Below are 23,989 nucleotides of genomic sequence, written 5' to 3'. Positions count from 1 at the left end.
TTTTGTATTTCGTGTCGCTATCTGCTCAAAGAGAATTAATTATTGATGAGAAAACCGACTGACGAACATTATCCGAAAGATCTCAAGTGGCTTTTGAAGTTCTTATTTCTCTATTTACTCGACTTCAACAGTAAACAAATATTTACATGTAGGCTAATGTCGATATTGAAATTTGACTTTTTAAAAGTTTTGATGAAAGGAAAATTTTGTTATTTCATCATGCATGTGCAGTTTGCGTCTTTACTATCTCTGTCTAGTATTTATAAAAATTACAAGTTTAAGAATTTAATTCCAAAATACACATACTGCACATGCATTGGGAAATTTTAACAAAAACTTTGAAAAACGTTTATTGAAAAAGCTTAAGAGTAAACTAGACAACCCTCACAATTAATAAAACCCATGTCTTTTGAATTTTGTAAAGGTTTAAATCTTAGAAACTAAATAAAAGTGTTTGGGTTTAGGTTTTGTCGTCATCAAGACGATCACTAGGTTAACAACAGAGCGTAATGACTTCTCCACGGCAATATCACAATACTAACTTATCATACACGGCTTAACTATGCAAACCATACATTCACATATTAAATGTATCCCTGAACGTATGTAACATATCTAAAATTGATTACAAATTATTGAAAACATCCGAGACGATTTTATATCAGCGTTCACATTCCAGAGTATAAGTGTTATTTACTTATATTGACCATGTTCAAGTTTATTCATATTATTACACTGGAGTATGTTTTGATTCTAAAAAAAAATAAAAAAATTGCAGACTTGAATGTTTAAACTTAAATTTTATGCATATTATTGAAGATTTGTCGTTGTTGGCTTTACATTCCAGTGACAACTGCTATGAGATTTTTATCCAGTTTTTTTTCATAGAGTTTTATGAAAGCAATAGTTTGTTCAACCTTTGAAACCCAGGCTCAGTTGATGAAATTAATAAAACAATTTATTTCTTTTAAAAATTTAATCGTTATCAAATGATTCTAAATATTGCATCAAAAATAATGCTTCATGATTTTTTGAAACCATGTACTGCCATGTAAATTTGATTCTTAAAAGTTCTTCATCATATTCGGTGACCCCTTGAAATAAAAAATATCCACCATTTTAAAGTATATAATTAAATAGATCACTTCAACAGTATGAGAAATAGTGCAGAGTAAACTTAGTTAATTATGGTTTTAATTTCACAATTTCTATAAAGACCCATAATTGGTTTTTTTAAGTTTTTTTCATGTCTCTGATCCTAATCCCTCGAAAAAGATCAAAATGAGGCAATATTTTCTTGAACCACAAATTAGTTGAAAAATACTGTACCCCCCTTTATTCTCCCCTTTCATTTTACAGTAACTATAACAAGAGGTGATAATATGTCATGAGCCAAGTGGGTGTTTCGTAAGACAAGTTTTTCCCTTGAGAGTGGGTATAAATATAGAATAATTGTATAATGAACAAAACCAATATTAATCCTCAATAAATTCATGCTTGAAAATTATTATTCATATTAATTGTAAAACACACATTGTGAATCACCTAAGTATATCCATTTAAAATTTGTCCTTGGTCTAAGACAAGTTCTGTCGCGTCTCCGAATCAATATAACATTTCATACTAGTTAACTATTGCGTTTTAAAATTGAATATTTTTCTATAAAAGACGACTTGAATACGTTGATTAGTATTGGAGCAAACATATACATACAAAGGGTTGAAGAATCTCCATACCACTATAGCTAAGGTTTTAAATTCTAATGGAAAATACTGACAGCTCGCTCAATAACTTTAATATATATCAAATATTAAACTTGCTTATAGATAAAAGGTCGTGTAATTTAAGAATAAATTATAATTAAAGCAGATAAATAACCTTGCGTTGAATGTTTAATTGAATGTTGGATTTACCATAGATTTTCTCTGCCGATAGACTTGTCCATAACACTCCTTTTGGTACGGTATTTTTGTACACAAAATGTTTTGGGGAATTGTAGTCTTTTATCTTTTGACATTAAACCATGGTGGACATTGAGGAGTGGCTAAACAGAGTTTGAAACCCCTCTTTTTATGTCCCAGTTATGGGCATTATGTTTTCTGGTCTGTGCTTTCGTTCCTCCGTTTGTCCCGCCTCAGGTAAAAGTTTTTGGTCAAGCTAGTTTTTGATGAAGTTGAAGTCCAATCAACTTGAAACTTAGTACACATGTTCCCTATGATATGATCTTTTTAATTTTAATGCCAAATTAGAGTTTTTACCCCATTTTCACGGTCCACTGAACATAGAAAATGATAGTGTGGTTGGGGCATCCGTGTACTCATGACACGTTCTTGTTCTGGATTATTTTTAAGGTTTTAATGGGTGGCAGAACAAGGACTTTTAAAAACTAAAAAAGTGGAAACTATAAGTCCCTGCAATAAATTGGAGGGCTTGGCAAAAGAATTTAGAGCCTTCTTTCCGTCCCTGTAATTGCAGGAAAAATGCTATTGCAAAAACAATACCCTTTCCCCATCTGACTATTTCATTATACACACCCTCGCTATCACAATTGAAACATTTAATCAGTGATGCCATTATGACTTAAATGGAATTCAAAGTTGAAATCTTCCAAGAATTTGACCTACTGTTTTATGGAACTCTCGATTAGGTTGTGCTTAAATGACACTGTTGTCATGTTTTCCGGAATTTGGTGGAAGAAAATTTTTATAGATTGAATTAATGAATCCATGATAAGTAATTTGCACACTTTGTAGTCGAACAACTAAGTCTTCAGTATGCATAAAAGCCATGTTAATGACAAATTTACATGCCAAGATATTGTTTGACATTAATCCATTTATTCGTACATGTATCGACTATTTCCTTCACCATTTGCATTTCAAAGGATAATTGTTGTAATGTAATTAGAAAAAAATTGTAATTTGCGAAAGAAAAGGTAAATGATAAAAATACTTTTCTTAGAGATTTTATTGTTTTCAAATAGTCATTAAAGATAGGAATTCTATATGTTATAAATAAAACAAATATACATTAATGAGACAGTTTCATAACAATGGATGTTTTATATGATTTTATACTCCAAAATGTGACAAAATATGCATCAGTTAATGAAAAAAAAGATGTATTTCTTAAAAATCTACAAAGAGGTTTACAATTTTTTGGTTTTAATTAATATTCATATTTTGTTTTACTAGGAAAGAAATATTGACATTGGACAAATCTTTTTGAGAACTCTAAATTATCAAAAATTGACAATATTTATCGATATTTTGATAATATAACATGGATTTCAGTGCACACAACATGCGTCTGGAATATTTTCCCCATAGCGATAAAAAGTTTGGGAACCACATTTGTAAATCGTTCAGAAAAGCAAAAGAACAACAATAAGGCTTTAACCGCAAAATTTTATAAAAAAGTAATAATGAATGATAAATAGATTAAATTTCTTGTAAAATCAAGATAAAATAAAGTAAGAACGTGAAATAAAATCGTGTGGTCACAACATTACAAGGCCTGTAAACAGGATATGGGTTTATGGTGACATAAATAGAGATCAGTGTCATTTGGAACCATTTCCGTAGGTGTTAATTGTAATAATGATGGGGGGGTTTAACGAATACTTCTAGGAAAAATTATTCAGTTATTAAACCTTACAAAGAATTGTTGATGAAAAAGAACAAAAAGTCAATTAAACCTAAAACAATAGAATGAAATAAAGTAAAAGATAAACAAATAAATCTAACGAAATAGAGATTGCAAAACAAATGATTAAAAATAACCACACTATTAGCATAAAATGAAAATGATATGTGCGCTATATATAAACTTTTTCTTTTATTTTCGGGACATAAAAATGACATAAAAAAACTAAAAATAAACATTAGATTGAAATGATCACCCCATTAACTTTTGAAAATGTTTGTTATATGTAAAATAGAATTTAAAATTATTTTTTTTGTATATTAAGAACTTTTTAAAGGACTGAAAGTGTATTGATAATGCTTATTTATTTTATTGGGCATCAAATTTTTTTCCGTCTCAGATGGAGTGTTTGCATCGATCTTTTTGTGAAAGAGTTTTATAAAGAGGAATAGAAATAAACTGATCGTATCAGGCATGCTTTATATACCTGTTTACTTCAACTGCTGGAATTAATGGGCTGCTCTCATTGGCTTAATAGTCTCTGTATAGGGAAACACATTAAAAGAAAAATAAACAATTTGAAAAGGCCTTTTGAAAATTTAACATTTTACCATAGGGAGTTCAATAGTTTTCTTATGTCCCGCTCTCTGTAGTTGTTTTGTTAAATAATATTTACATATTTTCACATCAATAAATAGCAAATTGAATTTTTCTAAGGAAACTTTTTGATACAATGTGTAATCTTGATGGCATAAAGAAAATCTTAAACTAAATATTGATCAGAAAAGTACAAGCAGTCATAACTACTTAAGAAATATTGTTATTTGTATGATTTAATATTTTTCTATAATTAATAACAGATATATAGTTATGTTGTAATGTGTTTTCAATGCTGTTGTCAATAGAAATTTTTTACAAAGAGGTTTTCCTTTATTATGATTTTGAATAAGGAAGTAAAAAGCATATAACAATAAAAATGGATTTTTTAATCTTTCAAAAGACTAAATTAAATGGGAATTCTTATGCAAATTTCATATTATTTTTATGAGAATTAACGGTAGAAGATTTGATAGGAAGATAAAATTGAGAAAAGAAATGGGGAATGTGTCAAAGCGACAACAACCCGACATAGAGAACATGCATATAAATCATGTCAACAAATTTATGTAGCAGCATTTTGTTGGAGTATGGGGGATGTTTTCCACAAAAAATTGCAAAATATTTTCTTTTAAGATCATATCCCTATACTCCATTTTGTAGCAGTAAAATGCCACTCCTACCAGAATTCATGGTCCAGCACATGGCCAGTTGCAAAAAATTTGTAATGTCCATGTCAGTATTTGAGCAATATTAGGTATGTAAAGAAATTATATTCATTCTTTCCTCTTTTTTTTGCAGAGCTTTTACATTAGATGTACAAAAGATGGAGAGCCAACTTTTACGTGTCAGTGTAATGGGAATTGTGATATTGCCAAACAAGGAAGAATCCGATGCCAGTATTGTCGCTATCAACGTTGCCTAATGGCGGGAATGTGCCGCAAAGGTAACTTTACATATTACTACTTGGCTTGGCTTGGTTCAGTCAAAAAAGAGTTGATGAAAGATACCAAAAGAAGAATCAAAACTCATAAGTCACAGAGAGATACAGACAAATTCATGGCAAAAAAAGATGAAAAAACAAACAACAGTCTACAAAATACTATATAAAAAGCTATAGACTTTGTAACACTAACCTGGGGTGATCCACAGTTCTTATTCATGACTAGGGGAAAATTTGGTTCACTAGGACCATTTACTGTCCTTATGTTTCTAAAACATTGTCTGTATTACTTTTTATACTCGCTGTCTTGGGGTGAAAGAAGCTAAAACAATTTTGTCATTAATATGGTACTCACTGTCAGAATACTAGTTTTCTCGATTTTAGATTCAAGATAAACAGATTCTCATATTCTTTAATTTTATTCATAAAAATCTAATAGCATAAAAGGTCAGGAATTTGTTTCAAACATATTTCACTATGTATCCATGTAATATATTTTAAATGCAACCTAAATCTTAGTACAATTACGGTACATTGAATTAACATACAATTTAACCCCTACAGGAATTAAGGTTTGGCAGGTTTAAGGTTCTTATAAATGTAAATTTTGTCTAGTTAGATTATTAAAAGTAATTATGTTAACGAATAAGGAAGCTTAAATGCTAGTTTTAGAATTTTTATAAGGTTGTAGTCTATTTTTAAGGTACAACTGTAGAAAAGTTCAGAAATGTAGAACTCTTTTTATTTCAACAAGAATTAATTTATTGGCAAAGTAACTATATCATTATTTAAGCAAGAATGGTTTTCTATGACTCATTAAATCAAATTATAAATTAAATGAAAATATTGGTACTGTAATAATTTTTAAATTACATTTACTTATGAGTGTATTACAAAATGTACATACTAATTGTTCATATATTTTTAAGTTCACCTATGAAGGGAAAAACTTAATAGAACTGAAGAAAAGTGCTTATATCTCATGGTATTAAATCACCTTTAAATAAGTTGAGACTCTACGTTTTCTTCTAATATAATTTTTTTATGTTTTTTTTGCATAGAAGTTTTCAATAAAATGAATATGCCTACCTGAACAAAACAGAAACTTTAATAATTATGTAGACAGGTATTTAAAAAAATAAATAAATACCGGGTAATGCATGGCAAAAAAAATATTTAATGAAGGAAATTCATGTCATGTGTACATGTGTACTTTTTATGTTAGATACAGAAGTCAAATATAGCTTCTTTTTTTTAAGTCAAGTGTTTCATTAACTCACATACAACATAGATAGAATTGAGAAGGGAAATGGGGAATGTGTCAAAGCGACAACAACCCAACCATAAAGCAGACAACAGCCGAAGGCCACCAATGGGTCTTCAATGTAGCGATAATTCCTGCACCCGTAGGTGTCCTTCAGCTGGCCCCTAAAAAATATGTATTCTAGTACAGTGATAATGGACGTCATACTAAACTCCGAATTATACACAAGAAACTGAATTTAAAAATCATACAAGACTAACGAAGGCCAGAGGCTCCTGACTTGGAACAGGCGCAAAATTGCGGTCATTAAAAGGCATGGTTATGGTGGTTCTCCAAAAGGCATAGTATTATATTATATTATACACATAGTAATATTTGCTATTTGCTGTCTATGTTTTGTATATACATGTTTACCTTTTGTTTTTTCAGAAAAGCCAGAAACCGTCCAGCCAGCTGAAGGGCAAGTGTTATGTAAAGTATGTGGTGATATCGCCAACGGAATACATTTTGGAGTGAACACATGTGAAGGTTGCAAGGTGAATATTTTGTTCTTTTGAACTTTTGCCTGTAGTACAAATATTTTCAAAATTGAGAAAGATGAAGTCAAATTTAATAAATATAATCATTATTGGAATTCTATAGTTTTATATTATATTATGGGAGACTTAATTTTTTGTCAATATTGTGGATAAAGGTTAAAAGTAAAATTAAATTATTCAACAAAATAAAATTTCCCTTACACTGTGCAGAAATTGTTAATACACCAACCTATAGTTGTTAGTTTCTGCGTCATTTGGTCTCTTGTGGAGAGTTGTCTCATTGGCGATCATACCACATCTTCTTTTTTATATTAAAACAAAAAAAAGACACATATGAAAATAAGTGTATATGCTGGACAATGAGACTAATATACACAAAAGACATCGGAGAACAACTACAGTTCACTGTACAGCTTTAAAATGACAAAAACTCATTTCATATTATAGGCTATAAATTGAATGACCGAAATGAAAAAAGAATTGACTTTTAGTTAAAAAAACAGTCAACCAACTGTTACTCTCAAATGAGTAAAATTGAGAATGGTAATAGGTAATATGTCAAAGAGACAACAATCAGACTAAAGAGCAGAAAAAACCCAAAGGCCACCAATTGGTCTTCAACACTGCAAGAAAATCCTGTACCCATAGTGTATTGAAAGATAACCTTAAAATTAGTTCTAACCTTCATTTTTTTTTTAAAGTGGCACATACAAGTTACGTTTAAATGCAAATTATCAATCAATCTTTTTTTTTTATAAAAAAATATAGATTAGAATCCATAGGTATAAGAAAAATTAACAGCATTTCTTTCTATTCAGGAATAATCAGACTTGTAATAATTAATATACATATATGTTCTCTTCTTATAAGTTTTTAAATTAATTACAGAAATTTTTCCGAAGAGGACTTGTGGAAAACCAGGGATATAATTGCAAGGGAGAGAAATCTTGTCAGATCAACCCAAGGAACAGAAACAATTGCCGATATTGTCGTTACCAGAAATGTATCAGCGCTGGAATGTCGAGAGAAGGTATAGTAACTCTATCTAAAATATGCTTAATATGTAGGAGGGGAGATAAGTCAATGCATTCAATATTTCAACTTCAAAAAGATCTGTCAATAGCAGAGAAGGGGGGATAAGTCAAATAGATTACTATTCCTTTCAAAGTGTTTTTACTAAAAGTGTATTTGAGATAAAAAAAAAAAAAATGAAAATATTGGTAAAATATGTTCTGTATGTTCTTTACCCAGTTCTGTATTTTTATTGTGCTTTTTGGTGGATTAAAAGTTTGTTGGTTTTGGTTTTAATTTTATATCGAGTGAATTCATTTTTGTGGTTTCCAATATGTGAAAGGTACTATTCCGTAAAGGTTAAAATTTCATTGGAGTTAAAATTTTGCGAACATAATCTATCATCAAAGTAAACAAAATCAAAACCTGAACGAAAATTAATCTGCATTTAAAAAACTAATTTATGTAGATTTAATGTGTATGAGCAAATTTAAGGGAAGCTATCAAATAACTACATTTACTGTGATTTGTTGATTCAGGATATTCTTATATAATCATGGATACTTGATACTTTGTCTTGACAAATAAAATTAGGGGTTAATCTATTACACACAAGATCAATAAAATTATTAGCTCACCTGGCCCGAAGGGCCAAGTGAGCTTTTCTCATCACTTGGCGTCCGTCGTTAACTTTTACAAAAATCTTCTCCTCTGAAACTACTGTGCCAAATTTAACCAAACTTATCCACAATTATCATTGGGGTATCTAGTTGGTAACCCGGCCAGCCAACCAAGACGGCTGCCATGGATAAAAATAGAACATAGGGGTAAAATGCAGTTTTTGGCTTATTTCTCTGAAACCACAGCATTTAGAGAAAATCTGACACAGGGGTAAAATTGTTCATCAGGTCAAAATTTATCTGCTCTGAAATTTTCAGATGAATCTGACAACCCGTTGTTGGGTTGCTGCCCCACAATTGGTAATTTTAGGTAAATTTTGTCGTTTTTGGTTATTATTTTGAATATTATTAAAGATAGAGGTAAACTGTAATAAGCAATAATGTTCAGCAAAGTAAGATCTACAAATAAGTCAACATGACCAAAATGGTCAGTTGACCCCTTAAGGAGTTATTGCCCTTTATAGTAAATTTTTGTCAATTTTTCGTAACTTTTTGTTATCTTGTACAAAAATCTTCTCCTCTGAAACCACTGAGACAAGTTTAACCAAACTGGTCCACAATCATCATTAGGGTATGTTGTTTTAAAAATGTGTCCGATGACCCTGTTTGCGAACCAAGATGGTAGACATGGCTAAAAATAGTACATAGGGTAAAATGCAGTTTTTGGCTAAAATCTCAGAAACCAAAGCATTTAAAGCAAATCAGATGAAGATTAATTTGTTTGTTAGGTCTAAGTTTATCTGCCCTGAAAATTTCAGACCAATCAGGCATCCTGTTGTTGGGTTGCTGCCCCAGAATTGGTAATTTTCAGAAAATTTTGCAGCTTTTGGTTATTATCTTTATTATTATAGATACAGATAAACTGTAAACAGCAATAATGTACAGCAAAGTAAGACCTACAAATAAGTCAACATGATCAAAATGGTCAGTTGACCCTTTAAGGAGTTATTGCCCTTTATAGTCAATTTTAAGAATTTTCATAAATTTTGTAAATTTTGTAAATTTTTATTCGTTTATGATATGCCCATAGACCAAGGTGATCGACACAGGCTCTTTAGAGCCTCTAGTATTTATAGTACCCCCAAATAATAATGAATCCACAGTATGGGCTGGGTAAAATTATGTAAATTTTAGCCAATAAGGTACCAGTTCCCGGGGCATGTCAAAATATGGAGGGAAACAAAATAGTCCATTTTTTTCTGATTTTTTTCTGGACTCAATTTTTTCTGTTTGATTATAGGTTTATGCTGAATTGAAACAAACATATAGATTTTATAAAAAAAATCTTGCATCTTTTTTGGGATATCAATCCAGGAAAGTGGAAGGATATCTTGTTTACTGGAAGTGATGTGGCCTAGTAAAAACAGCAAACAGAAAGTAGAACAAAAATGTTTTGACTTCAGGGTTACGTTACTTTTTATTCTTTTTGGCATGACCCCTTTTTTTCAATTAAAACAGAATTTCTCATTAGTACATACATGACATGAACATGATTTTTTTTTCTACGTAGCATTCTTAATTTTTTTTATTTTCAAAGATCAGCTGTTTTGCATGTAAGCCTATGGAGCAGTAAATAACAAGACTACAACCATACGATATGTGCTAGACATATCAATCTCTATACTCATGGACTCCTATCACAGAAATATATATAATACAGATTATTTTCATGGGGTGGGGGTTTACACCTAAATCAGTCAGCAACCAATTAAACACCCAAAAAAAGTCTTCTATTCAAGGGCAATATGCTAAAATTTTAAGTCTGCAATCACTTTAACACAGAATGACTTTAAAATGTCCAAAGCTAAATATATGAAGTTTCTAAATCAGTTTGTTTGAAGGGAATATTTCTTGAGATTGAAAATCATAATTTGGATTTGTAGTTAGCTAGCATACAAACAAGATATTAAGATTATCCAGGTTTTACTTGATTCACAACCTCTTTATGCCTCATTTATGGGCATTATGTTTTCTGGTCTGTGAGTTCGTTCGTTCGTCAATCCCTCTGTCCCGCTTCAGGTTAAAGTTTATGGTCGAGGAAGTTTTTGATGAAGTTGATGTCCAATCAACTTGATATTTAGTACACATGTTTCTTATGATATGATCTTTCTAACTTTATTGCCAAATTAGAGATTTTCCCCCATTTTCTCGGTCCATTGAACATAGAAAATGATAGTGTGGATGGGGCATCCATGTACTAGGGACACATTCTTGTTTCTTTATACAGTAGTTAATACAAAGTTACTTAATATGACAGTATTGAATGCATTCCTTGTAATTATGACAGGAGCAAAAAAAAAAAAATCTATTTTTCCTAAAACCATGAATATTCTAAACATTACGAATTTAAATAACATTTTTTCTTTTCTTTCCAGCCATCAAGATGGGTCGGCCCAAAAAGTCAGATGGAGATTCTCCACAACAGTCCCCTTCACATTCACCATCATTTTGTGATCGTCGTAGTCCGGAGTTGTCTCCCCAGGGATCACCTATCTCCGTCCATACTTCACCACAGCTATCACCTGTCAATGAACCATTGTTTCACAAATATATGATGGCTAACCAGCCTGTGAAGACCGAGACAACATGCCCACCCCCAAGTTGTCAGATTCAGTCCGAGATGACCAACAGCAGACCCGTTCTGTCCACAACATCCTTCATGAATCTTAAAACAGAAGAGCAGACGGCGTATAACTGGGTATCATCTGCCCCAACCTCCTCCTGGCCTGGTTCTTCAAACACCATCATGTCATCCCAATGCCAGCCCGTCCATGCCTCAACGACCTCGCATCAGCAGGAGAATCCATTACTCATAGAGGACGATATGGATGACATCCTTAATTTCATACAAATGGACCAGGCCAGTCGGAGTCAGCCTCAACCTGTTTTCAGAGATAGCAACTGTTTATATCAGACACAACATGGTAATATGGGAGGAAACACACCACTCATGGTCAACACGTGTAACAACTTCCAACAGGCTTCAGACAATTATCAACAGAATTCTGGACCAAATTCACCATTCCAACCACAGTATCCTCAGCCAAATCAAAGTGCTTACTACCCCAACTCCCACAGTCCACAGTATTATCAACAGCCTCATTCCCCACAGACAAACTGTCATAGTCCCCACAGTTACAGCACACCGTCTCCTGGATCATGCCATAGTCCACACAACTACAACACTCCCTCCCCAGGATGTCACAGTCCCGATACGTATCATCCATCAATGGCTGCTGAATATCCTCAACAACAACAACAACATGGGGGATACACCATGCCAACCACACAAGTTCATCCACAATTCAATCACGGAAGCAGCATGTCACATGATAATGTTTACATAAATCCCGATTCTCAACATCAAATCAATCAAATGTTTATTAAATGCATCGGAACAATTAATGAAACACAAACTCCTATCAACGGAGCTTACGTCACAAGAGACCAACTTACAACAGAGGTAATCAATTGTACGCTCAATTCATCATCACCGTACAGAAATAACGATTGTTTATATAGTAGTAGTGACGATAACAGTAGTCACGATTCATCAGACTTCCCTGTTAGAAATAAGCGAAAAAATTACGACCAATATGATCGGTCGTGTGGGTACGGAAACAATTCCAACGCGTTTATGCAACAATCATCAGACTTTACCTGTGAGAGTTACAGTTTACAATCCACACAGAGCTATTGGAAACAGAAGTTTCCTTTCGATCCCATGAGTAGAATGGCGGAAGAAGACCATGCTGTCATTAAACACATCCTGACGGCATACTCCAACATGAGGGTTTTCTATGACGAATCTAGGGACTGGAGTTCTTCAAAACTGGTAGGTTATGTTAACATAATTGAAAATTTGATAATATTAGTGTTAATGTCAGCTAGCTATAAAACTAGGTTTAATCCACTATATTCTACAAGAGAAAATGCCTGTAATAAGTCAGCAATGCAACATTTGTTATACCTTTGTTTGATGTGTTTAAGCTTTTTATTTTGCCATTTGCTTGGGGATTTTCGATTTAAATTTTCCTCAAAGTTCGGTATTTTTTTTTAACTTTTTATACAGTAAATGTTATCAAAATGTGAGTTTTTATTATTGCAATACATATTCCATCGAAATTTCCACAATAATAAACACATCACATCGAATATACAATATACAATATACCTGAACAATGTCTATACATTTTTTATGCCCCACCTAAGATAGTAGAGGGGCATTATGTTTCCTGGTCTGTGGGTCTGTTCGTTCGTCCGTCTGTCAGTTTGTCCGTCCGTTCGTCCTGCTTCAGGTTAAAGTTTGGTCAAGGTAGTTTTTGATGAAGTTGAAGTCCAATCAACTTGAAACTTAGTACACATGCTCCCTATGATATGACCTTTCTAATTTTAATGCCAAATTAAAGTTTTACCCAAATTTCATGGTCCACTGAACATAGAAAATGATAGTGCGAGTTGGGCATCCATGTACTTGGGACACATTCTAGTTTTTTTGTATTTTGTATGGCCATAAGGCTTGGAATGTCAAATGGGTCTTACTTATAGAATGATGGCATTTTTATAGTAGAGACCTCTTATGATGAATTACTAAAAACAAAATTAAGCAATAATTACTCTATTTTACTCGAGTAACTATGTTTTAGGAGGAACATTGGCCAAAAATGGGAAAAGAGAAGGCTCATTGGCAGCACATACAGGAACGTATCATCAGAAATAACAAAGCTTATGTTGACTTTGTTATGCAAATTCCAGGTAATTATACTTTATTACTGTTTTTATCCCACAACTCCAAAGGAAGGAGTAAAATTGTTTAAGTCTGTCAGTCTATAAATCCAAACTTATGGTATAAAACCACAGATGTGTAAAGTTTATTATTTTTTTTACATTTTTACAATTCCATGATTTGAAACTTCTGAGACATACCAATTAAAAATGAACACCACAAGTATCAAAAAACTTTTTGAACCCCAAAGAAGTCCCCAAAATTCTACTACCCAACTAAGAATTATTGTAGTTAAAAATTTAATAAATTTAATCCATCATAAATAACATTTAACAGTTTTAAATTTATCGTAGCTAACAGTAATTAAGATTTAAAAGTTTCAGAGTAGAGTTTTTCAATAATAATTCTGAACTTTGTACTTCTGAAAAAAATGTTACTTAATTTTATTATTATTGTCTTTTTTCTATTGAGTTTTGGCTGATGCAAAATTTTACATTAAATTTATGAAGTGTTTTAAATATATTTTCAGGGTTTATGCAGCTAGACCATGATGACAAACAAGACCTTTGTCAATTGGCCTCTTTCCAAGCTGCTTTAATCTTGTGTGGTACAGAATGGTACAACAAACAACAGAAAAAATTCCAGAACTTCTGGAATTTTACAGTGAGCCCTGAAAATCCAATGTATTTGTTCAAACTGCATCTTTTACAGGCCGGAGAAGTCATCAACAAGCTAGAACTTTCACCAGTAGAACTATCTTTGACTTTAGCACTCAGCTGTTTCAGTGCAGGTAAGGGCTTAGTTTAGGTTTATTACTGTTAAAGCTGTACAAGTGCACACATATATTCTAGCAACTGGTCAGATTTGGTTACAGTACACATAGAACTTTCTTTGACTTGAGATTCAAACTGTTTCAATATAGAATAGGTATATTACCAAAAAAGTCTATACTTTAAATTCAAAATTTTTGCCATTATATATTGTGATTGTTCGACAGTAGACAAACCTCCTGGATTAAAAACTATTATTCAGAAAATACTGCATCCAAATTATACTTTTAAAATCAAGAAGAGTTTTTATCTTTGTGAAAAACATTTCATTGCAATATTTGCCATGATGAAAATATACACAAATTTCATAGTTAACAGTACATCTTTTCCTACAAGTGGTCAGATTTTGTAACAAGAGTAAGTAGAATTTCAGTTCTGACCTATTTTTATGGAATTACAACGCTTTTCATTCCAAAGGCAAGGGGTTTTATTTTGTCAAGATATATATTTAGTTTAAAAACTCTGGCTTCGACCACAAATTAGAACTGGTACCATATAGAAGCCAAAGTTACTGAATATTTTAATTTTAATCTGGGATGGACAGACGTAAACACAGAATAACTTTCATATACAACTCATAAAGTAGTAAATATTAACAAAATTTCTTTTAACCTGTCAGTAAGGAGTTTATTTTTTGTTACATTTTTATATATTTTATATGTTACTATACATATTCCAGATTTGATGTTCTTAAAAGATCCAGAATCAGTTGAATCAGTCAGACGACACATAATCTATCTTCTTCAGCAGCATATTGCTGGTAAGTGTTGTCAAAATACTTCCCAATAGATGGTGTCAATTTAGGATTTCTTGTGTGACGATTTACAGAGTTTTTTTCAAAATACTGTGGACACTAATTCGCAGGCATTGATAAGTTGTATGTAGTTTTAATCAAACTAAGAAATTCACAAAGTTTAATATGTTCAGGGATCTCCATGGATGAAAATTGAACGATGGAGGAACTTTCACCATCATAAACCGTATCTATACCGTACAGTGCAGCGCGATCGAAAGTATTTCATCCCTCCACATAAGGATAGGTGAACATGCTAATTCATTGCTTATTTAAATTATATTTATTTGAATTTTCATTATAAATTCTATATAGAAGTATATATATTTTCAATAATTGTCGTTTGTAGCCCTTCAAAGGCCAAGCCCTCATGCCCCTTCCCTTTCCCTTAGTCGAGAATGACCAATAGCTATCATGAAGGTCCCCATGTAGTTTTCTTGCTATTTTTGGTAATTGTTATGGGGGTTAAAAATCATGTGGAGCTTATTTTTCACGTACACTGTCAAATTCAGAAGTCATGAACCCATTACCGGTATGGCTAGTTTGTAGCAACGACAAAACGAGTCGAACGGGTTATGTAAAAGGTTAAAAAGATTTGTAAAGCAAACTTTGTCAAAATAAAAGGTTTTTAATGACTTTATCTAACAAATTGATGCTATGCAACATGCAATAGAAACCGGAAACGCGGATGTATCAATTTGATTGTAAACTACGAAATAAATTTCGGAATTACGATACGATATTTCTTTACAGGAAATATTAAATTTTTTTACTTTTTAACTTTTAAAGTAATTCTATATTATTGTTACAATACAGCATTACTCGAGTTATTTGCGATGAAATAATAATTACTGTTTTACCTCTTATTTTGTACTTCTTAAAAAGGGGGATGCTGATTGCGTAAGTCAAAGTAAAAGCATGTGGTCGACTTGTTAAACTTTGTAACTGGATTATTAGTTTATTTATTTAATCTGAATTATCATAAGCATTTGCGGAAACTTAGTTAAATAATTCGACAAATGAATCGTCTATCTTCAGATAATATTCTCCTGTCTAGTTTGTTGAACAAGCTCAGGTACAAGTGATTAGCGATCTTAATCCGGATATCCCTCAGTTGTTTGGATTATACTATAAAAAAAAAGCCTGATGGTTATGCAATAACATGCATTTAATTATAATTGCTAAAAAAATGGCATCAGGCTATAAAAACGATCACAGTTTTGAACGATGGCGCGAGTCATTTGACGATGGCGCAAGACATTTGAACGATGGCGGGGCGCCATCATTAAACAGGCCATGGAGATCCTTGATGTTGCTTAGGGTCTTTAAAACATTATAGGGCTTCTATGTTTGAATAGTATATAAGAAATGCATAAAATTGTCCAGATATGGAGCAGTTTTGTGTATATAAAAATATTTCATTTAGCATTCATCATTTTGAATGAACTTGCATAGGGATGTCAATTATTGAACTACACATATATGGTATATAAAATTAAAATATGATTGCTGTTAAATACAAGGCTTGCATCAAGATTTAAACCAGATGTGAATTGGATAAGAAAATAAGTTTTCAAGTGTGATTTATCAGTAAAATAATCACTAAAAAAAAATAATAGGAAGGTGACCAGTTTTCTAATAAATGCTAAAAGATGTGATGTAAAGTTATTAGTTATCTATTTTTTCCAGAACAAGGTATAAACCCTGATGAAAGACTAGCTGCTATTTTCAACATCATGCCGATGACAAGACACATTAGCATGTGGCATAAACAACTAATGAAGAATATGCGAGTGAACATGGAGTTGGGGGCCGTGTCAAAACAGGTTGAGGGCATTTCAATCTAAAGAAATCCTCACTGAATCATAATAACACACATTCCAAAATCTTGTTTGTAAACTTTTGAGTTTTTGTGTTTTGTTTTGTTTTTTTTCCCTTACTAATGTGCAATTATCACAACAAGGGGGGACAACCCCTATGATACATGGAAAACTAATTTTTATGTCCCAATAACTGCCATGTTGCTTGAATTCAACGAATTTTTTGTGATGACGAACGCTCAAATATTGAGTTTAATTATTTTAGGGAATGTTATTTGTTTTATTGTTATATTAAGTGACCTTTGCATTTAATGCTTAATTTTAAATCTATATATGACCCACTTCACTTGGTTTTTGAGTGAAGTAAAATTATTTAGTCACTTGACAAATCTTTGTTTTTTAACGAAGAGACTTAATTATATCTTTTATATTTATTGCACGATTTGTTATACAGATGAAGTATTTTTTTACTTACATGTTATGACGGTGAAAAAATATTTTATTTTTTGTTGTTTATATTGAAATATATTTATTTTTATTTTTATTTTGGGGATAAGGTTGTTTCTTTTTTGGGGTTCTTTTTTTACTGAGTAATTGAGGGTTATCTTTTCCTTTCCTTTGTAAATTTTATTAAATTTTATTTAAATTGAATTGATTATTAAATAAATTATTTGAATTGCTTATTATAAAAGGGAAATTTAATAATAAATATTTAGTTTTATATTTTTTTGTGGGGTGTGGGAAGAAGGGGGTTATTAAAGAATTGAATTATTAAAATATCAGAAACTGTTTAGCGTGAACCTTTTTCTTTTTATTCTTGTCCTCTCTTTTTATCTTTTTCTGTCTTTACTATAAAAAAAAAATCTCTCTTAACTAGACAATCAAATATTAATGATATGGCATACCTGTAGCCAGGGGGGTTACGACGAACCCTCCCTTGAAAACAAATAAGCACTGTTAAAGTCAACATTTTGTTCGAATTGTGACTGTTAAAGTCGAGTTTTTGAGTCCAAATAACCCCCCCTTGGAAATTCCTGGCTACAGGCCTGTATGGAAATACTGTTAAATTTTGGTAGTGTTTCTTAATTTGTTTTTTTCTTGTATGCCTTAAAGTTTCTGATATTTTATATTATTTTAATCATATTCTTAAATTATGATTGATTATTGTGTAAAAAATAGATAACAGCTCTATTGTTTGGTCCATTATCAATATGGAAATACAAGATCATTCAAATTCAATGCTGAAAATGCTCAAAATACAATTTTACCATCAACACATAAGAGATTACAGCAATTATTGCTTGAAATTGACTTTATACACAAGATTAGAAAAAAAATCAAAATGTATACGAAAAAGTGAAAAGTTTTTTGGTTGGTTTTTTTTTGGTGAAAGATTGATTGTTTTATATTTAAATTTTATGAATATTATATTAAATTGATTGAAGTAAAGTTAAAAAAAAAATTAATTATAAAAATTGATTTTGAAATTGATAATATCATTATGATAATTGAATCAAGTCACAAAACATCATTGACTTTAAAAAACAATCTAATGATTTTATTAGCAAAACAAACATTGCTAATAGATCAATATATTTGTCTTCATAAGAGTTAGCCAACATCTGTTCATATAAGTAAATGCACATTTCTGCTGAAAGAAATCCATGTTTTTATATCAATATTTCATTATTACATGTTTTGATTTTGTTTATACTGTTGTGAATGATGGAATGTTGGCTAACTCTTATAAATCAAATGACTTTTATTGGGTGGATACACAGTTTAAAAAAAATAAGAATACATTATGTTAAACTCAGCCTTTGGTCTCTGAAATTATGATATATTTGGTTTATTATTCTTAGTATCCACTTCATCAAAAGTCATTAATTATATATTATTATATGTGGTTAATGCACACTAACGGCTAGATGACAAAACTGTTTCCATTGTGAGTTCATACAAAACCAACCCTGATTTTTAATTCCAAGTATTTTAGTGTAGTTGAAATTGGAAAATACTGTGACTATAACAGATTAACAAAAAAAAAACAATTCATGAAGAAGTTTGGAACCTGATTTTTTATATCCTTTAGGAAGTACATTTGAAGAAAATAAGGGAAAATTTAAGATGTTTACCAACATGAATCATCTTCCTTATGCACAAGTTGGTGTAAAAAACTTAAATTGTCTATCGTGAACAACTAAGGAAGGGAGATAACTTTTATTTTAAACTGAAATTATCTCCCCTTTTACTTGTTAAAGAGCCAAACTTTTTAATTTACCATCAACTTCTTTCAAAACAATTGTGTTGCCTTTTTGAACAGTTTTGTCACTAGTTTATATATATATATATATGTTTGATTGTTTTGTTTTTGCTCATACTATGACCATTCCTTGTAACCGTATATCATTTGTAACCGTCCAGTGTTGAACTCAGGACCCATGTTGAAAGTGCTAACTGTATATAAAATTATCATATTCCAAAAAATTTAGTACCATACATAGATTTATATCTCCCTACATTTGTTTATTATTGAATTAATTGGCACTTAAGGGAGATAATCAACTGCAGCAAACAAATTTAGATCTTCATTTAGCATAATAAACATTTTCTCTGCCTTTCAGGATCTGTAAAACAATTTCATGAATTGTTTTAAATTTAAATAAAAAAATATGGATTTGTAAACGAAATCCTTTTAAAATTTCATATTGTGAAAGAATAGGATGAAAATAATACATGGTTTTAATCATTCCATTTTTGCTAAAAGTTTTGCAACAATATTTATAACAAAAATTGCTCAATTTTTTTTTCACATATCCAATGTTTAATACATTTTTATTGTTATAAATTCAGCTGTGATGTTTCTATTTATTGGCCTTATATTGTTCATTGTTACCACTTTCAATCTATTTTTTTTTTTAAATGAGAAGAATACACTTAAAATTATCTTAAAGGATATATAAATATATAAAAAAGCAAATATCCTAAAGGATGTCTGAATATATATAAAAGATGGAATAAACTAGATTTAGATATTATTTGGATTTGATGTATTCAAAATCAGGTTAAAAATTTATTTTGCATGCATGGGTCAAATAGCTCCAAAATTTTAATTTTAAAATGCACAGAAGTATTATTTCATTGTGTATGTTTTTACAATCAAACTTTCAAACCATAGAATTGATTCTAATGAGTGTTTTATGTATGAAAATCATTTATTCACATGTATATATTTATATTTATATTTGTACTATGACATTGAAATGTGACATCTTGTATATTTCTCATGTTTGTAAACATATTATACACGTATACAAAGTATGTATTGAATTCCAAACAAAAATGTTTACAAAAGTGGAAAAACTAATAATTCAGTTTTAAAAATTAAATGATTAAATGCAAAGCCATTGATTTATATTTCTTTAATATATTTCTTTGTTGAAAGCATACTACTAAAATATGATTATTGGTTGAAATTTAAATTGTAAAGTTTGACCTTATTGAAGTCAAGGTCAATTTTTGATCTTTAGAATTCACAACATACATTTACGCTTGCTTGAATATACTGTTCCACTGTAAATATCATTGTATTTGTCTAAGAGACAAAGTGGGTATATTTACTATATTACCCTCTAAGTAGGTAGTTCCTGTATGCCCTTCATATGCATATATACATATATATACAGTGTCAGGCCCTACCCATATTTTAAGTCAACCCTTTAGAATTGTTGACATTTGCTTGGCTTATATTTAGAAATCACTTTACCCGTCCTTTGTTTTGTATTACCGGTAAATACCTGTTGTGTCAATAGAAAGCTAGAAATATTGTTTGTTTGAATTGTTTTTTAGTTATTGTGTCTTTTTAACTTGCATGGGTATGTCTGCCAAAAATTATTGGTCTTTTCACACACACATTAAAACAATTCCAGAGGTAAACATGTTTCAAAAGTCCTAATATTTTATGGTTAGTTTTTATGTCTTCACGTAAGAAGGAAAAAATAGCTGTGTTATATCAAGTAGGTATCTTCTATATGGATTGCCTATTCCAAACTAATACTGTCAATTTATTTTTTGCTTTCAATTGACAAAGAATTACAAAATCAATTTAAATTTGGAAAAAGTGGGCTTTGGGTTTAAAACAATGAGTCTTTTACTCTGATCAATTCAAGATTTTATTTTTGAAATTTGTACAAAAAAGTAAAGATTTTTTTTTAAGGACAAAAAAGTGAATTTTGGAAATGCTTAGTTCATTTATCATTGCTATAGGTCTTTATCATGTAACTTTTGTTTGAAAAGTTGAATCAGATCATCTGAAAGTACTTTAGATTTTTTTACAGTTCCACTAGTGCTACCAATACAACAGTGCTCAAAATTCATATTTTTAGTTTTACTAGTTTGAATATTGATAGCAGATTTAACTTACTAAAATTCAATATAAATGAGTTTAAAGTATTTGAAAAAAGAGAAATGCCTTTGTTTGTTATCTTTCCTAACCAAGTCACCAAGATGAGACAACTCACTAATTTGAGATGCGAAGGGAGACAATTTATTATCTGCCTTTGGTTAAGGGGAGATAACTGGCTAGTACAATTATAAATTTTTAAGTCAACTTTAAAAACTATAAATCTGTAAAACCTGATATATATATATATATAATGATGACTACATATTTTATAATTTGTTAAATATTAATATGATATTTTCTGATGTTCTGACTCTCACAATATTGCTTGCTGTAGTAAATTGTCATGCATCATAAGTGATTTTTTTTGCCTAGAAAGAAGATGTGATTGTATTTTGAAGTTTGTTCTAATACAGTTTTATAGGCAGATTTGTTTGTTTTATTTAAGCCTGAATAGGAATTTCCTACCATGATCTTGTACACACTCCCCTAGGTAAACATGGCACGCCTTTTTTGGGCCTACCAAATTGCTCTATGAAATTTTGGGCTGACTTTTATGACATATAGTTGCATATTGATATATAGATATAGGAAGATGTGGTGTGAGTGCCAATGAGACAACTCTCCATCCAAATAACAATTTTAAAAAAGTAAACCGTTGTATTTCTATTTCATTAAAAGAAAATGTGGAATAAACAACAACGAGAAAGAAATGATATATACATTCAGAGGGCAACATAAAGTCTTCAACAATAGATAGCTGTCTGTCTAAGGGGGGTCTCATTGGAGGGTTCCAATCTGGGATCCTGCTTACTGTTTTGTCAGATTCCCGTATTCTGCTTACACTATGTACGTAAGCAATTCTCATTTTTTTGTCATTTCCCGGGTCCCACTAGACCTCATTTGCCATTTTCATGACACAATAATTTGACTACATGTGTCACGCTTAGACCCCAATTAGACCCACTCTAAATAACATACCAAGCTCTTAATTGCTCATATTCTTCAAAAAGTGTAAATAAATTTAGAAACATTTTGGTGTTCTGATGACCCCTACACTAAAAAAATGAATGAATATTGCTTTTCCTATTTGATGTTCTGATTTTGGTATAAAGCTGCAAATTAGTGTAGTTTAAAATGAATTTTTCATTTTGATCTGTTTTATGGAATTATTGATAATTATTGAATAGATATCACTTAGACAGCAGCCTTAAATGACACAGAAAAACAAGCTTTGGACAATAGACAGGCAATAGTGCCATATATCAAATCCATGACTTGTCCTGAACATGCATAGAATATTTGCCCCTGGACAATAAGCAACCAACCAACAATCAATCAAACTAAATTGGCTAAAGTCTCAAAAAAGCTGTGGATAAACCTAACAGAAACATTCAAAGATCTGTCGTTAGCACCAATATCCTCCAATGACTTAACATTAAGAGAAGTCAAAGGGACTCTCTGATGGCTTCACCTCTTAATTGCTGTATCATATCAAGGATTCAAGAATGGATTATGTGACATCAAATTTAAACTATATAATTATCACATTCAAAATACTGTAATTTTACATTGTAATGCCATATGGATTCTTACAGCATATTACTGTAAATTCAGAAATTTTTGCGTGCATTTATTATTGCGATTATGTCATTTTAGGCCTAAATGCGATTTTAAATTTTACGATTTTGAGAAAAATCCGGTTAAATTCATATAAAATATTTCAAAATGCGACTTTAAATTATTGCGTTTACAACTCAGTCGCATTTTTCGCAATTATAAAAACCTCGCATTAATTTCTGAATTTACAGTATATGTATATAACCATTGCAGACTGCTATGCCTTATGGTAGAGACACTTTGAAATATGAACAGAAAAAAAGTGTTTTTTAATCAAATAGGAAAATTGTGTGCCAATTCAGACTCATTGGGAATTTTATGTTGTGCTATTCTCAGGCAGACTTCATGGATTTCTTAATGGTCTGCTTGAAAATTTTCAGAAATGAATAAAAGAATAAAAAGAGATGTGAGGTATACCAAAAAAAACAAACATACTTTTAACTTAATATGAACATCATTCATCTGTTGGTGCCAGTAAACACAATGGTTTTGAAGTTGGATTTTCTTACAGCACCTATCCCCACCCTTCTGGCGATGTACTTTGCTGTAAATCACTGAAAACAACCTAGACTTGACCAAAGATTTTTATATTAAAATTATCAAGCAATAATTGGATCACATATATACAATATAAAGTTTATTACTTAGAACAAAAATGCATAAAACAGAAGGTATTCAGGTGAAAAAAGTTTTTGCTTGTACTTTTTTCGACAATGATTATTGTGGGTTGTGAAAACAGTCACTTTTGCTGGTAAAGTTTTCATAAAAAAAAGTCAAAATGTTGGTAAAATGTTTTAAAAGTTTCGTTTTTAGGTGATTTCTCAAGTTTATGATTGCCGTAATTGTGAGTGACGGAAAATCACATACAAGTGGAAAATCAATAATGATTTATTTCATAGTGAATATGCCCTGATGCGGCGTTTTGCATTTGCGCCGATCTGCATTTCATTTGCGCCGATTTTTTCTTTCATTTGCGCCGATTTTTGTTTTCATTTGCGCCGATTTTATTACAGGTAAATTACAGGTGAATAGATATAAGAAGATGTGAGTGTCAATGAGAGAACTCTCCATCCAAGTCATGTTATTTTTCATTTATCATTATAGACCTCTTCCATTTGC

At 30.9% G+C, this 23,989-nt stretch overlaps 1 protein-coding gene across 3 annotated transcripts in view; it reads left to right on the top strand.

Annotated features, from left to right (window-relative positions):
• The window catches only part of LOC139516125 (uncharacterized), a 50,810-nt gene extending 31,998 nt beyond the window's left edge, over positions 1 to 18,812 (top strand). For all 3 annotated transcript variants that reach the window (XM_071305996.1, XM_071305995.1, XM_071305997.1), the window contains 8 exons: positions 5,044 to 5,188; positions 6,879 to 6,985; positions 7,877 to 8,018; positions 11,055 to 12,514; positions 13,326 to 13,434; positions 13,935 to 14,195; positions 14,915 to 14,995; positions 16,718 to 18,812. In XM_071305996.1, coding sequence (XP_071162097.1) covers positions 5,044 to 5,188; positions 6,879 to 6,985; positions 7,877 to 8,018; positions 11,055 to 12,514; positions 13,326 to 13,434; positions 13,935 to 14,195; positions 14,915 to 14,995; positions 16,718 to 16,875 — 2,463 coding nt within the window. In that variant the 3' untranslated portion in view covers positions 16,876 to 18,812. The remainder of the gene's footprint in view (positions 1 to 5,043; positions 5,189 to 6,878; positions 6,986 to 7,876; positions 8,019 to 11,054; positions 12,515 to 13,325; positions 13,435 to 13,934; positions 14,196 to 14,914; positions 14,996 to 16,717) is intronic.
• Positions 18,813 to 23,989: the final 5,177 nt, after the last annotated feature.

Source organism: Mytilus edulis, chromosome 3 (genome assembly GCF_963676685.1).
Source record: "Mytilus edulis chromosome 3, xbMytEdul2.2, whole genome shotgun sequence".
NCBI lineage: Eukaryota > Metazoa > Mollusca > Bivalvia > Mytilida > Mytilidae > Mytilus > Mytilus edulis.
This window is presented reverse-complemented; position numbering and strand designations above follow the sequence as displayed.